The 16098-nt window shown below is 44.4% G+C and overlaps 1 protein-coding gene across 1 annotated transcript in view; it reads left to right on the forward strand.

The window, feature by feature from the left end:
- The first annotated feature begins 4810 nt into the window (after nt 1–4810).
- ARSJ (arylsulfatase family member J) overlaps nt 4811–16098 on the forward strand; it is a 32584-nt gene continuing 21296 nt past the window's right edge. Inside the window, exon 1 of the mRNA XM_054283860.1 lies at nt 4811–5178. Within this exon, the coding sequence (XP_054139835.1) occupies nt 4811–5178 (368 nt within the window). The remainder of the gene's footprint in view (nt 5179–16098) is intronic.

Raw genomic sequence — 16098 nt, forward strand, 5'->3', positions numbered from 1 at the left:
TTAAAACATCCTGAGCCTTACAAACACTTCATTAGCATTCTTCCTTCTAAGGACAAGCACCATTCCTGGTTTAAATCATCCCCCTCCCTTAAAGCTTGCATTGGAAAGGCACAGCGTTTTGTCAGCTGTGCACCCGTAACCTTGAAACCAAATCCTTCCCAAGCCCAAAAGAAATACTTAGAATTATATTTTTGCTGTAGTTGTACCCTTTTGACCAGTCTATATTTTCAGCTTTATTGTTGCATGGGATAAAAATGTCCTGTTGTGTGAATGCCAGGCAGTTGGTAGAACAGTTGCAGCAGTCTGTGGTGTATCCTTCCTAAACTAGGAACGTTTTGTTCTGGACAGAGAAAAAGGTTTTTCTTCCATTGTAAAACTTCAGTAATTTTGAGAAGAGAATAAATCTTCCATCCTGTTTGAACTTCTTAGATTTATGTTGCAATTGCATTCATTGTAAGCTCATGCCTTGCCCCACTTCTCTTTCTCTGGCCTTTTTAAGTGCACTAGAGTGCCGTTTTAACCAAGGGTGCAAGTTTTAAACAGGACAGGTGACCTTTGTGTAAAACTCCATGCTGTAGGAACAGATGAGGCTGTTCCCTCTGTACTGTTAGTGGCAAGGAAACCGTGCTAGAGACTGTAGCTGAGAAAGAGATTCAGACAACATGCCAAAGCTTCAAAGCACTAACATGCTGATGGCTGTGGCAGCCTCTGAATGTGTGCTGTAACCTCTTCAATTATTTGGCTCTTCAGAGACTCAGTAAAGCCAGAAAAGTGTCCACACCCCTTGTTCTGACAGCCAGAGAACTGTGACCTGTGCTCAGGGACCTGGGCCAGTGGGAGGTGTCCCTGCCCATGGCACGGGAAGGGAGCTGGATGGTCTTTAAGGTCCCTTTCAAACCAACCATTCTGTGATTCTGTGACTTGTCCTGGCACCTGCTACCAAAATGTCCCCTTTTCCTACAGAAGCGCAGCAGTTGCTGTTTCCAGAAGCAGCCATTTCAGTAGGACTGTAGGAGTTTAAAGACTTGGTTCTGTTTCACTTGGGACCATAAACCTTATGTAACTGGGAAATGGGAGACTCCTCCAGGAAGGCCAGCACCAGCTCCCAAGTTGTGTTGTTTCAGTGATTGCAGGGACTGACACAAGAGGGATATCTAAGGTCACATCCCAGATTTCCAGAGTGACTTTACTGGCATCAGTTGAGTGACTGCACATTTACATCAGTGCAGGCAGCTGAGATCAGAATCTGGACCTTTGCCTACGAAATACGGCGGGGAGCTGAGGAAAGTCTGTGTTAAATATAGAATAAGCTAAGAGCAAAGCTCTGTTTATGTCATCATAAAGCAGGGAATAAGCCATGGGTGGAATCTGAGCATTCCCAAGCAGCACATCTGAAAATTAATTACCAGGGTCCACCAAAGGAGGCAAAGGGAATGATGTCAAGCTTGTGACTCACCAGACTTCTATTCATGTTGTAGTTTGCTGTTTTCAGTGATGAGTGCCTGGCAAAAGCACAGCACCCACCTGGACAGCAGAGTGCAGGGATGTCCTGCCTTTCCTTCCCCTGTGCGGAAGGTATGCTCAGGACAGGGGTGTGCAGAAATGAGCAAGGTGAAAGGAAATGCACAGAAATTACTGTTCTTGGAAAGATGTAGAATATTGACTCTGTGTGTAGGCCAAAGCCTGCTTCATTCTTCCTCTAGTTGCAGCAATTCAGCTAAAAATAGCAGTTCACAAAGCTGTTCTTCAGGCAAAGTTTCCTGGCCTCAGGCATGATTAGGAAGAGTACTGAATTGCACATCCCAAATTGCATCCTTCCTTGTTACTGACAGCTGTGAGTCACAGGTAAGAGAAACATATAGGCTCCAGCTAGGAGGAATTACCTTTGTCCAGCTAGGAAGAATTACCTTTTCAAGACTGACATAAGGGTTAGAAAAACAGCTACTGTAGGAGCCTTAGCCCGTGAATCTATTTTTTTCTATAAACTGTCTTCCCAAGACCTCACTTACCAGTATTGTTCCTGTTTCTCTGTAACTTGGAGTGAAGCTCTCTCTCAGGAAGAGTGCTGGCACAAGGAATGGGAGTTTGCATGTCCAGCCTTCATGCTGGAGCTCTCTCCAGTCTCCTGCACCACAGGGCTGTCACCTTTGGGAGGCAGCTGGCACAAAGGGCAGTCAGGGCAGAGAAAGGAGACAGAACGCGTGGTTTTTTGGGATATCTTTGTGTGTCATACACATCTGCCTTAGGAAGAGCAGGTCAGTGGCAGCCTGACCTGAAAGAACCAGCAAAGGGCAGCTCTAAGAGCCCCCGCCCGCCTGCAGGTAGCTGCAGATGAGCCTCCAACTGCAGCCATCCTCTCTGCACAAATTTAATTTGATGACCTCAATACACACAAGAGACTGCAGAGCAAGAACTAAAAATATATCCCTTCCTAATGGTGTGCTAAATTCAGTTTTGACTAGTGTAAGTTTGAATTAATGTATTCACTGCACTCAAGTTTAAATACCTATGGATGTTCAGGATTTCTTTCACCTCAGGGAAAAAATACTTCCTTCAGCTTTCACAACTCTTCTGTTCCTTTCTCTGAGCATCCTGAATGGGCTCTATAAACCTTGGCTACAATTTCTGAGCATCTACAAATATTTCCTTAAGTAAAATATTAATAGCACGTTATCTTCTAAGGCCTCTCTGCTTGAAGGTCAGTTGAGTATTTTGCTGACATAAGCCTACTTTTGTTTTTGCAAAAGTGGGAGAAAAAAAAGAAAAAAAGGAAGCTTTGTCAGGCCTAAAAAGAGAGAAGGTCAAGTTTATAGATGTCTGGCAGAGATTGCCCTGGAATATTTTCATTTGCAGCTGGGTGGGACTAACAGGGCTTGATATGGTTAATGGGGCACTGGAAAGTCACAGGCTCTGCTCTCCTCCTGTCCTCTTAGAGCTGTTCTATGGCATCTTCTTAATAATACAGTTTTCCTACTTTACTGCTAGAAAATAGATATGTATACATTTGATCAGATACTTATTATGATGCTCTGATGTTTGCCTGGGTCCATGGTGCTACTACAGCTTATATTAAAAGGGAATCATCATATCTTGTTTGTGTTAAAGGCAAAACGGCATCACTAATCTGATTTGCACTTGACCATTTATGGATTTAGTGTCTGCATACATTCTTTTGGTCTTGTAAGTGTGGGGAAAAGGCAAGAGTAAAAATTGGAATAGAAAATTCTTTTAATGGAAGTGTAACTTCAAGGAATCGTAGAATGGTTTGAGTTGGAAGGAACCTCTAGTTCCAACCCCCCCTGCCATGGGCAGGGACGGTAGATGAAAATGTCACAGTTTCTTAAGTTTAAGATTTTGGTGGTTTTTTTTTTTTCAAGAGCTTGTGTTAATATGCTGTGATTTCAGAAGATGTTCTACCTCAGAAGTTAAACTCTGCAGGTTTTGCGGTGCAGTTGTTACTTTATTGTATCACTTTTCAGTGTGAACAGGCCTTTACTTAGCACACTGAAATCCCTAAATCTGCTTTTACTTCCATGTTTTCCTGCTGTAGCATTGAAAACTTCAGCATAACACTTAGTTATTTCTGAATGGGTCTTTTTCAATGGAAATTTTAGAGTGGGGACAGTTTTGTACAACCTGATGTGACCCAAATCAGTTAGATTCAACCCAAATTAAAGTTCTCTCAAGACAGCCCTACTTTATTTTTAATCCAGGAGGGATCCCAGAGGGATGTAGAAAGTCCCTTGGCAGGGACCAGCTGGAGCTTAGTGCAGAGGTGCAGATACTAGAGGGCTTGGTCCAAGCTCCTGTTTAAGAGTTAATGCTTTATAAAACCTGGTGTGACTAAAAGTCGTTCATGCTGACTCACGTTAGACAGGTCAGACCTGCAGATTTACTTCAGCCTAATCGTGTGTTAATATCAGTTTCTGCTTGACTCGGTGTCTTCCAGGACAGGGCGAAGTTGTATTTTGCAACTGCAGCACATTCGTACTTTAACCCAAATTCTTAAAAGTGATTGTATTCTGCAAAAGCGCATTCCTGGCGTTTGCCACAACCTCGCCAGAATTGGAGGGTTTGGGATTTGGGGCTGTTTTGTGGCTGGAAACAAATCCGGTACGTTCATACCTTCCAGATGTTTGTGGCCAAGTCAGAAACACTTAAAACAATCAATATTTCGAGGGGGCGGAAGGAGCAGGACCACCTCGCTGTGGGGGGGAGGCTGGGGCTGGCGGCCGAACGGGGTGGGGGATTTTCCTCTGGGATGCGGAGGGCGGGCGAGGGAGGGGAGGAGAGGGAAAGGAAGAGTTGCGGACGGGAGGGGCCGGGCAGGGAGGAGCGGGGCTGCGGGCTCTGCCGGGCCGGGGTGCCCCTGTCCTTCGGCGGGTCCGAGCACCGGGAGCCACCGGGGGCGGTGGCGAGGGTGGGCGGAGGGAGCGGGGAGGGAGCGCCGCGGCCCGGCAGCGCCGGCGGAGGCGGGCGGGGGGCGGCCCGTCCCGGCCCCGTCCCGTCCCGGGGCGCCCCGGCTCGCCCCGCCATGGGCAGCGGCCCCGGGACGGGCTGGCAGCGGCGCCCCGGCGCGGGGCCGGGGGCGGGCCGAGGGTGCTGTGACCCCCGGCGGGGCCCTGCCCACCCGCCCGGCTCCGGCACCGGCTCCAGCGGCTGAAGTTGCCGAAGTTGGGGTGGCTGCGATGTCCCTCGCCCGGAGGGAGCCCTGACGGGCGCCGCCCGTCCCGAGGCCGCCTGGCTTTGTTGGGTTTTTGTTGATTTATTTCCTTTTCGTTCCTGTTTTTCTGCCCTCCCGCCGCGGTGGATGGCCCGCGGTGGGCGCCGCTGGCCGCGCGGCCCCAGCCCGGGCAGGATGGTGGCAGCGGTGCTGGCCGGGCTGTCCCTGCTCAGCCTCCTCACCTGCGGCTACCTGGCCTGGGGCAGCCGCCGGGGAGGTGCCGGGGGGGCGCCGGAGAACCTGCTGGGAGAGGAGCCCGCGGCCGGCGCCTCCCGCTCGCAGCCGCACATCATCTTCATCCTGGCCGACGATCAGGGCTTCAGGGACGTGGGGTACCACGGGTCCGAGATCCGGACGCCCACGCTGGACAAACTGGCTGCCGAAGGGGTCAAGCTGGAGAACTACTATGTCCAGCCCATGTGTACACCATCCAGAAGCCAATTGATCACTGGAAAGTAAGTTTGCTACTGCTTCATCATTCACCTCTCCAGCCTATATGCTGCCCCTGTTGGAAAGAGCAGGGGTGAACCTGGCAGGTTCACGTCTGGGTTATCCTATGGGCAGAAGGTGCCTCTGTGGTTCCCTTAAGACCCTTGAATGGAACGTACTTGTGATAGGTTTGAAACAGCGAGATGAAGCTGTCACCGTGTGAGGCAGGAGGGTTCAGCACTGCGAGCTGCCCTGCAGAGTGCTGGAGCACGTTGGTGCTTACAGCGTCACTGACAGATGTGCTGGTTGTCAAGTAACGTTGCTATTGCTGGGAGCGAGCAGCTCCGCTTTGCTCTGTGATTTCCAGGGCACTCAGAGGAGGAGGAAATGCCAGCCTTTCGTTTACTTCTCCTGTGTTCATTGCAGCTGAGTCACGGGTCTCACTGGCATTGTCTTCTTGTGGTTTTTTCCAAGGGTTATCCTGCGTTTCTGAGCTGGTGTCCCAGTGAGTCACATGTGGATGGGCACGGGGAGTTCAGGCTCTCTCAGCACTCCCTTAGCTGCAGCATGGCTCTTGTCACTTTGCAGAGAATTACAAACTTTACTCCTAAGCCACTAAAATAGGTGCCTCTCCTAACTGGTGAGAGGTCTGGGTGGGTATCATGTGCTTTGCCTTAAAGTTGTGTTATACTGTGGTCTGCTAACAAAATAATTACTCAGCTTCAGGGCCTTCTTACATCAGAAGGTTAATGAGGATTAAGGATGGGAGTTTATGCATTTGAACTGTAGGAACAATTTCTAAATCTCCAAGTGTGGACGCATTTACTGTGGAACAAAACTTCCTTGTCTCTGTTTAGCTTAACTCCCTTTGACAGGAACAGGGAACTCCTAAAAGAGCAAAACAAAACGAGAGGAAAAAAGTTTATTTTCTCCTTTCCCAAAGTATAAACAGGAACAAGGCCATGTTAATACTGCTGGTAAAAGAAACACATGTTAAATAAAACAAGCAACTGGCCTGGTCTACCATATGGTAGAGCTGGAGATAATTCCCAGTCTCGGTCTATTTCCCAGCCTTGCTGGACCAGGGAGATTTGCATGGAGAGCTGACACATTATCTAGAGCAAGAATTCCACACAGGTCTTTGTTTGGGTTTTATTTTTACTTCTTTGTGCAGACTGTGTCTCAGAAGTTATTTGGAGGCACCTCCTCGCTCATTCACAAGAACAGAGTTGCCCTGAGGCCGCTAAAGCAGCAGCTCTCAAGGGAAACGGGTGCCAGGGCAGCGATCAGTGCACCTCGGCTGTCTTTAGAGGCAGGCAGCACTTGGAGACCAGGAGCTCTGCCAGCAGCACGTAGGCAGCCAGCTTTCTGAGCTTTCTGAGCACGATGGCTTGGGAAGCAGTGCTTCACAAAGGCAGCGTCATGCCGCACAGCAATGACTCATGCAGCAGCTGCAGGAATGGGATGACCGGGTTCCAGTGGAACCAGGGTGCTGCTCTGGCTCTTGGAGGCTGCAGAGATTGTCTAAACGTGAGAAAAGTACAAGTTCAGGATAACTGTTACTCAGTTTAACTATTTTGATCCTTCTTTAAATACAGTAAAAAGTAGGCATGTTCTGAGGAGCCCTGCTCTTTCACTGGCTTGTCAGGCAGAAATGGTTCTGCAAATCTGCCTGCTTTGGTTTTGGAAACCTTTACAGGAAAAAAGAAATTTGTTTATACTTTGTCTTCATTTTTTTAGTCTGCTGGTCTGAAGCCCTTATAGTATTCTTTTTGATCTTGATCTTGTTTTGATCTTGTTTCTGTTAGGGAAAAAGGAGCTGTAGAGAGAGAACTGTTTCTCATGAGTGAGGAATCGGGGAGGGATTGGTGAGGGGTTGATAGGCTGGGTAGAGTACTCACAAGGCAGTTTCAGAGAATACTGTTTCCATTCTTGCTAAAGGTAAATGCTTTGATGACTGCTTTTAATGCCTTCTTAGAAGAGGTGTCTTAATTAAAATGCCAGGATTTGGGCACTCCTAATCCAGGACAGGTGCTGGTATTTCCTGCGTTGTTAAATGTGTTAGTTCCAGGCTAAAGACCTGCTCGTCTTCTGGAGGATCACCTGGATGCTCCATGCCTCCCAATACACATCCAGTGCTTAACATAGTACCAAAGAATAGTTTAGGTCTGAAGGGACCTTTAAAAATTCAGGCCCCTGCCATGGACATGGACATCTTGAACTAGAGCATGTTCCAAACATAACCTGTTGGATCAGTCAAATCCAGAGGGACCTGTGTAAATCAGAGTCATGACTGACTCAGGTTACCAAGTGGAAGTTAAATTGTGGAGAAGACTTTGAACAGCCCAAGTTCTTCACAGGTCTCCAGGCAGCCCCTCCATGGCCTGTGTTAGTAAAGAGACCCTTCTTTTGGTGGCTGTCCTGTGTGTGAGCTAGTACAGGGCAGGAGGCTGGAGATGACCTGTTAGAAGGAAGAGGCAGAATTATTTTTTCCCCCTGTGCTGTACCACAGAGTGGCAGCTGGTGAGTTTGTCATCCTGGCCACTTCTGAGTCCTGTCTGCTCTCTCACACCCTGTGTGTGAGCCTTTGGCTGCTTTCATTCCTTGCTTTCCCACAGTATTGTCACTTTCCCCATTCACTCCATCCAAAACTATTGCTTTTAGGCCATTAGTGGGGCTGGCTTCCACAGCTTATTATTTTGGGCTGTACTTCTGGGTGTGTGTGGGGGGTTGCAGCTGAGCTGAGCCTCAGGAATGAAGAAGGGTGTGAGCAGTGGGCTGAGGGCCAGTGTGATGTGCAGGGGCTGTGAGGGGACGTGAGGGAGCGGCTCTGCACAGCAGCTGCACAGCTGGGGTGGCAGCAGGGACCTGGGTGACAGGGTGTGCTCTGCCCTGGGCAGCTCTGGGACGCTGCCCGGCCTCTCCCACCTCCTACAGCTGGACTAAACCTGTGGTTGTCGATGGCCTTGGCTGTGAGTGACATAAATTGTCTCCAGATGAGTTGTGTGGTACAGTATTTTTTGTGGTTGTTTCCTTCTTGAAAGTATCAGGCATGCCTCAAAACCTAAATAATTTGAGCAGAATGGGGTACCTGGCTGAAAGCCTATAAGCTTAGAGAAACATGTCTTGGGGTAGCTGTCCCAGTTCTGTGCAGCAGGCATTATGCAATGCAGGGGTATTTGCTGGAACAGTATCTAATTTAGCAAAGGAATCTGACAATTAATACTGACTGATAAGGAGGAATCTAGACATAATATGCTGTAAATGCTTTTGGCATTATTTAGATACCTGCTTCCTCCTCCAGGCTCCTGGTTTTCTGCTGACCATCAGACTAGTAGCCTGGGGAACGTGGTGTGCACTGGAATCCATCTGGGCCACAGGAAGGTTCCTCATCTATTCAGGAATAGGGATCTCTCTTTGTAGAATCTGATGCACAGCTGGGGTTTCAGATCAGTGAGAATCTGAAATCCTTTTCTGAGTCATGGAAGCCCTGCACTAATCTCCGGAATGAGCTTTGCACTGTGGATGGAATGCAGAGAGGGAAGATGTTGGGAAATGCTGAAAGTCTGGGGAAATTAATATTTTTTTTTCCCTGGGATAAAATGGAATATTGAGAATTTGCTCATCCGAAGCAGACAGAAGTAGACTCTGTAATCAGTAAGCAAAATCTGAGTGTTATTGTAATACAAGTAATTATATCTCTTATCTAATTCAGAAATGTCACACATTTATGAACATATATATATATATATATAGCTATGTGTGTTAGGCATATGGCTCTAGGCATCCCTGTGTAGTGATACCTAGTTCAGCATAAAAAATTACAATCTTTGAGCAAACTAAGACTTATTTTGGCAAACAGGAGTGGGCTCAGTACTTTGAGTTGCAGGCAGTGTAGCTGATTCAAGGCAAGCAGAAATCCTTTACTCTGAGGGTGTGAGTTGTTGGTCATCCTCCTCTCTCCCTGCTCCTGGGTGTATCCTGACCCAGACTGCAGTTCCAGCAGGGTGCTGCTCTGGGAAGGAGCCAGTACAGCAGTGTGGGATGGAATTACCTGCTGTGCTCTGAGTGCAGTGAAGGGTCCTGGAGCCTTGACGGGGTCCTGGGAAGCATATCTAACACTCCATTAGAAACAAAACATCAGGGCTGCAGAATATCGGCCTGAAGTAGCAAGAGGTGACCTGATACTTCATCTGCTCTGGGGTAAAGGGACTTGGCAGTCAGCGCTCCGGAGCTTCATTCTGATCAGTGTTTCCATTAAGAACTGAGATGATGAAATAAAACGTTGTGATTAAATGGGCTGGTGAGAGAGGAGGGCCTGCCAGCATTAAGGGACTGTAGTGATACTGAAAATCATCTTGACAAATTAGAGACATAGTCTGAAATAAAATTAAAGCCAGCAGTGATAAATAGAAGATACTCTGCTGAATTCCTGAAGCAGGAAGAAATGTAACGTGCTGAGAATGGTGATCAGTTCCTTAGACAGTATTCCTTTAGAAAAGTAGCTGGAATTACAGTGCATCATGCACTGGGTGTGAGGTCAGCAATGTCATGCTGTTACAAAAAAGGTGAACATCACATGAGTTTGTGAGAATGTGGGGCCTGGTAGGTCTCTGAGGAGCCCTTCTCCATGGCTGGAGCACTTTTGCCCAAACTTGGGCATCATTCCCCAAGAGCAACATCTGTATCATTGGAGAGTGTCCAGAGAAGGGTGATCTGATATCTCAGGGAGATAACTTGGGGGGAAGGATCAGAGGAGATGGAGCTGTTTAGTCTAAAGGAGAGAAAAATGGCAAGGGATGTGGTAGGCCTCTGGTGTTTTAAGAGCTGTGTTCAGAAGGGGCATCATGTATGTTCAGTGTCATGCTGGGTGGTACAAGAAATGAGGGGCTTTCTGGAGCAGGAAAACTTCAGGTCAGATCAGAGGGAGAACCTGCAATGCAGAGATTGTGAAACCCTGGAATGGCTGGCTTTGAGAAATTGCTGGGTTTCTCCAGCAGCAGTCATTAGGAAGGATATGTCAGGAATGACATAACATAGCTGAGTCTGTCTTGGGGAAAAGGGTTGAGTTGGATGGGGTCTCTTCCAGCTTGGATTCATCTGTGCCTCATTTGAAGTACGGATTAATACAGAAGGCCCTCTGAGGCATGGTGTGAATAAAACAGTACTAAATGCCAGAAACTATTTCAGCGTTCACTCTGAGAGAAAATGCTGTGTGAAAGTTGAATTTCAGTTTTCTCCTAGAAATTCCTGTTTTCTTCATCCTAGTTTTCTCTGGAAATTTTCAAGATTTTTCCCCCTAGGCCTCATAACTCTTGGAGTATGTCATTGTTTATTTCTGCTGACTTCTTTCAGGACCGTTTGTGGGATGGCTGCCAAAGATGTTGAGGTATCTTTTTCCATGTTCTTATGTCTTTCACTTAGCATGACATTGTCCATACATGCATATATATAAAGCACGTACAGAGAACAAGTAAATAATTAAATGCAAGGACTTATTTTTCTTTATTTTCTTCTTCCTCTGTTTGCTCCCCTCTATTCTATGGAAAATTAGATCCAGGTATTGAGCTGCTCTGGGATATTGAGCTACAAGAGGTTCTGTCCATATCATTGTAATTATTAATTGACTGCACAAAGGAGCATGTGGAGAACAGGGCAGGAAGGGAAACTACATGCAAGCAATCAAGATAAAAAGTGGCACATGCAGGAAGTAGCAAAGTGTAGGACAGGTTGTGATAACTTTTTCTTGCATCACTTTCTGGCAGCCTCTAAGAATATTGTTTGATAGGCAAAGTCTGTTGCATGGAACAAACAGCATTGCCTGACATTTGTAACTATGTAGTGGAAATTGATTTTTGTTTTTCATTTTCCAAGTTATGTACTTTTCCAAAGTACAGTAGGCTAAAGAAATAGAGTTGGAAATAAATTTAGAAAATCTGTAATTGTAAATTATCAGTACTCCAAAGAGCTTGCTATAGGCTTTTATCCTGCAGTTTGGTTTGTTGGGTGTCCCAACTGTAAAAGAGAAATTAAATCCCATGGAAAAGTTAAGCTTAAAGTAATTAAGGAATTTAGCCCTTTTAGCATTGTTGCTGATACATGCTTTGGCATTGGTGACACACAGCACTGCCTGTGACAAGAAGCTGGATGAGAGGTGGCCATGGAGTGCAGTTCTCCCTTTTCACTGTTACTCTTCCTTCATGAGACCCTTCAAGTGAATCAAGATGGGAACCTGAGATGGCTGTCTGAAAATAAAACTGGAAATTCAAATATGAGGTCTGCTTTTCCGTCAGAGGATTTAGACCAAATGAAATGGGAAGAATTAAATTAATGTTTTCATTAAGACACTTTACATTTCATAGAAAGATTTTCCAGATTATTGAGCTGAAGGTCAGAAGACGGGAAGAATCTGTCCACATTCATTCTGTCTCTGTGACACTTTTGTGGGTAATAATACCACACCCAGGGCTTGGTCTTGACAATTGTGTGTATCTTAGTTCAGGGTTTGAATTTTTGTTGCACTTTGGGTTTAAAGTCAATCTTTGACATTTCCTTTCTCCCCCATATTTTTTGCTTGGATTTGTATTGATTCACAGTCAGATTTTCTGTGCTGAGTTGAGTTTGCTCCATTCTGGAATGTCTGTTCCAGAATGAAGGAGGTAATTCACCAGCCATTTTTCAATTAATATAAATAGCACAAGGCAAAGAAGATTGGGTCTGTGTGAGTGATCTTGTGTAGGATGTGTTAGCTTTCTCTGTATCAGTAAGCATTTCATCAAAGCTACCCAATTTATTGGTTTTCTCACTTAAAAACCAGAAGACCTGGCTGCTTACCTCAGCTTCTCTCTGTACATGTTAATTGAGAGGCTGGAACGCAATAGCAAGAGTTCAGAGAAAACCCAAGACAATCCTAATGGGTAACAAATGCAAAGGATTAATACAAAAGGTGTTTTAAACATTGACTGAAATAGCTCTGTGGCCTGTGATGAAATTGCAGAATTTTAAAAGGGGAACTTTATTGGTTTATAATAAGAAAGCAATTCAGTATGTTTCATCATCCTAGTTCAACTGCAGTTGTAATACATTAATTGGTGCTGTCAGCTATCACCTGCTTATTAATTCAGGCTGTTAGCAGCGCATTATCAAGCTTGAGGTTGGAGGGACAGAATGTTGCTGGAATTGGAAAACAAATCTGAGATAATTAGGCAGATTTTAATCTGCTTCATACACAAAATTATCTTCTCAAATGCATCTCTGCAGATATTAGATAACAAGCATTGAAGTAGACATTATTAATATCATAAGTATGTTATGGCCCCAGAGCCTTTATTTTCAGCCTTGAGGCAGAATTCTCACATCTGGAAACCAAACCAAGTCCTTATTTTTCTTACACTTAAACACGTGGTTAGTGAGGATGTTTGTGCCACGGCAGCTTTCTCACTGTCATGGCACTCTAATTGTAAGTGCAGAATTCAAACTAAATTACTTTGGCTTTTAATTTTTTTTCCTTTTTTAATTGAAATATTAATTCAGCTTTTTGGGATAGATTTTAATTCCAGTGCATCCTTTTATCAGATTATTAGCTGTTTTCTAGCCAAATCTCTTGCGTCCATTTTCTGATTCAGTCTACTTTTATCTCCATTTATGAGTTTTAAAGCATTCCTTCCCTGAAAGAGAATTTTCTCCCATTATGAGATAACATTATGTAATTTTTCTTAGCATTTATAGAACACAAGTGGGTACCAAGGTACTGCTTTAGAGGCGATCTCTGTGATAATAAGCTCTCATGAGAAATGAGTTCCCTTCTGTGTTGAAGAGGCAGAAAATTACAAATTTGAAGAAACACTATAATTTGAGGAAAATGGGAAGCTGAAGGGAAAGGAGAAAATTAGTTTCAGGATAGGGGGAAGCAGTGTAGTATCTTTAGACTAAATATACTCTAATAGACCCACTGTTGCCTCACAAATTGTACCTCTCTGAATGTAATAAACTTTGTCAAAACACCATTTACCATCACATTTTATATACTCCGATCTAGTTGCCATGGATGAGAGTTGATGAAGTCCCAGAAAACTGGGTTTGAGGGGGCCTCTGGAGGTTGCTGAATGAGGTCTCCTGCCAAATTACATGACACAGCAGGGACACACTGACTTTATAAACTCTTCTTTATTGTTTGTTTCCTCCTGAACATAAAAAAATATTGCCAAGTATTCAAGAAATTGCAATCTTGACTGTTAGGGAGTTTCTTAACTTTACTGTGCTGTTAATTTTAGTAAAGAAAAGTGTTTTGTGAACTTTTTTATATATTTTTTTTTCTCTTTTAAAGGGCCAATTGATGTAATTAGAGACTTTGTTAATGACCACAGCATAATGGCAGCTCCTTCCTTAATTTTTCCATGGTCCCATTTTCAAGAGCCTTCAGAGGAAGCTATTTCAGCCTGTTTGCTGATTTTTTTTTAAGAGCAGATTTTTTTACTATTGTACATACTTGCCTACCATCATTCCACATTAGTTCTGATTTGTGGTCTGTTTAATTCTTAAGTCCTGAATTATTTTATGGTTCTGACTTGTCAAAATAAAATTGGTGGAGGGGAGGAAGGAACAACTTACTTCTGTGTTGTTTCTCCCCCTGTACAAATACTCTAGGCAAAAAATAAAGTATTTGCTGCTTGGTTTATGGCCCTCTCCATTCTCACCAGCTTCTGTTTTCATGTTTCCTGCTAGATGAGACCTGGAAGTGCACTGGGGTTTGATAGCCTGAATTTCAGCTGTTGCCTCCTACAATGCCTTGTCTTTACCAGTAAACTGATTTAATGGGGTTTTTAATATACGTATGTATAAAAATGCAACTTTTCCTGGCAAACCCCTAAAGTGCTTTTGAATCTGAAAAACCGTAACATCAGGATGATTCTTACTGTTCAACGTGCACCCTCCACATATCTGAGTCATACCTGCTCACTGTGGTAACAAAAACATTTATTTTGTTACCATTAACCATGGTGAGTCATGGTAATGCAAAATGAAATTTGTGGGCTACTTTGCTTTTCTTTATAAACAAGATGCAGCTTGAGATATCTTAAAAGAAAAAAAGAGTGGAGCATTTCTGTATTAAATGATTTCATGTCATAGTTGGGTTTTGGGGGTATTTGGGGACATTTCTGCTCCTTAATAAATGACTGTTTGGCCTAATAAATGTATTTGGGGTCAGAAGCAGAAGGAACAACTCAAGCAGTGAGTCAGACAACCAAGATTTTGCTTCCTGCCCTTGTGATTGTTCACCCAGCCTCGTGTGTTTGGAAACCCCTCCCATGGGTGAGGGTGCCCATCATCCAAGGGAAAAGTGGGGAGCAATCCCTTTGCTCCCCAGTCAGCCTGGAGAAAGCTATTGCCTGGTTTGTGTTTCCCTGGTAATGGAGGTGTGTGTTTTACAAAATGGGACTATTTATTAGCTTGACCTGGCTGCAGTTCCTTCTGCAGCCTCCCATCCTTCTAAGGGAAAACCACAGGAAATTATTGTATCTGCAGTAAAACTGGTGCTCTGTGCCACCCTTCCCTCCTGTCCTTCAGGATGCCTCCCTGACCTTTTTGCACACTATCCCCAGTAAACACTGAGCCTTTCAGCTCTTTCCAGAATTAGTTTGAAACATTTGCAGCCTTCCAAACCACTTCCAGGCTTTCCTGGACAGCAGCCCACCAGGATGTCCCTTCAGAGTCTTCTCTCTGCTACCAAGGCCAATCAGTTTGGCAGCCAGACTTAAATCCATTCTCTTCATTTTCCCCATTATCCTGTCTCTGGTACCAAGCAGAGGAAGAGCCAAACCAAGTCTTCTCCACAAGAATGAGTTGTCTCACCCTGTCCTTTAGTTTTCTAATACTTCAGGTATTTTTTGGATGAAAAGCAGATTGATGTGTCTTTCAGATACCATCAGAATTTATGTTCCTGTTAATCAGTTACTGGCAGGTGTCAAGATTTGTATGCATAAAGAAATAATATTTATACTTTCCTTAGCAATATTTTAAGGCTGGATTAGTTATAGCTGATCACAGTTGTAAATACACTTCAAGGGGTAAAAAAGGTAATACTCCTTGCACAGTTCTGAAATTATTTTGAAACAGTTAAAAAGCCTGTTGTCAAAGGAGATTTGCTAATAAATGCTTGGGCCCACTGGATGGTGCTCTCTGGGTGGTTCCCCTTATGGCTCCTGACCTGACTGTCTTGCTGCTGGACAGTTCAGAAGGGAGGGAATAGAATGGCATTTGTTGCTTTGCATCCACAGAAAATTCAAAAAAACAGTTTTAAGAAATCCTAGAAAATTAGTATGTATCTCCTTCAAGAAATCATTAAAAATGCTATTTAAATATGTGGGAATAACTTTTTCCTAAAAAACTTTCAACAGAGATTTCCACACTTTCCCTAGGCAGTCTCAGCTGTAATTTGGGTTTTATAACTTTGAAACTGTCTAACTTCCATCTTTCCTCCTGCAGTTTAAGCCTCTGATCTCTTGGTAATTTTCAGGTGAAGAGCTTACTTTGCTACAAAAGATGATAAATCTGTACATCTGAGTCTATTATCACATCTCTGCTCTTCCCTTCTCCAGACTGAGTAAATTCAGTTCTTTCCATCTTTCCACACAGACCTTGGTTTATATACCTTTGATGGCTCTTAGTGTACTCCTCTGGACTTTTTATATCTGGGCCTATTTTTTATTGCAAAGTGTCATCAGGAACAGGATACAATGTTCCAGTAAAAGTTTGATCAGTCCAGCTTTGCTGTCTTGTTCTCAATCCCAAAGTTACTGAAATATTTTCACAGTTGAGTAATTGGAAGGCAGCACAACAACTCCTTTACTGGCATGAATTTACCTCAGCAGAAAATCTGGGCAAAGCGTCTGTTTATCAGAGAGTGTTTGAGGCTTTTCCGCTGCTGATGGGTAGGGAATGTCACA

This window comes from Melozone crissalis, unplaced genomic scaffold (genome assembly GCF_028551555.1).
Source record: "Melozone crissalis strain CALT ecotype California unplaced genomic scaffold, PUWL_Pcris_2 ptg000039l_1, whole genome shotgun sequence".
Classification (NCBI taxonomy): domain Eukaryota; kingdom Metazoa; phylum Chordata; class Aves; order Passeriformes; family Passerellidae; genus Melozone; species Melozone crissalis.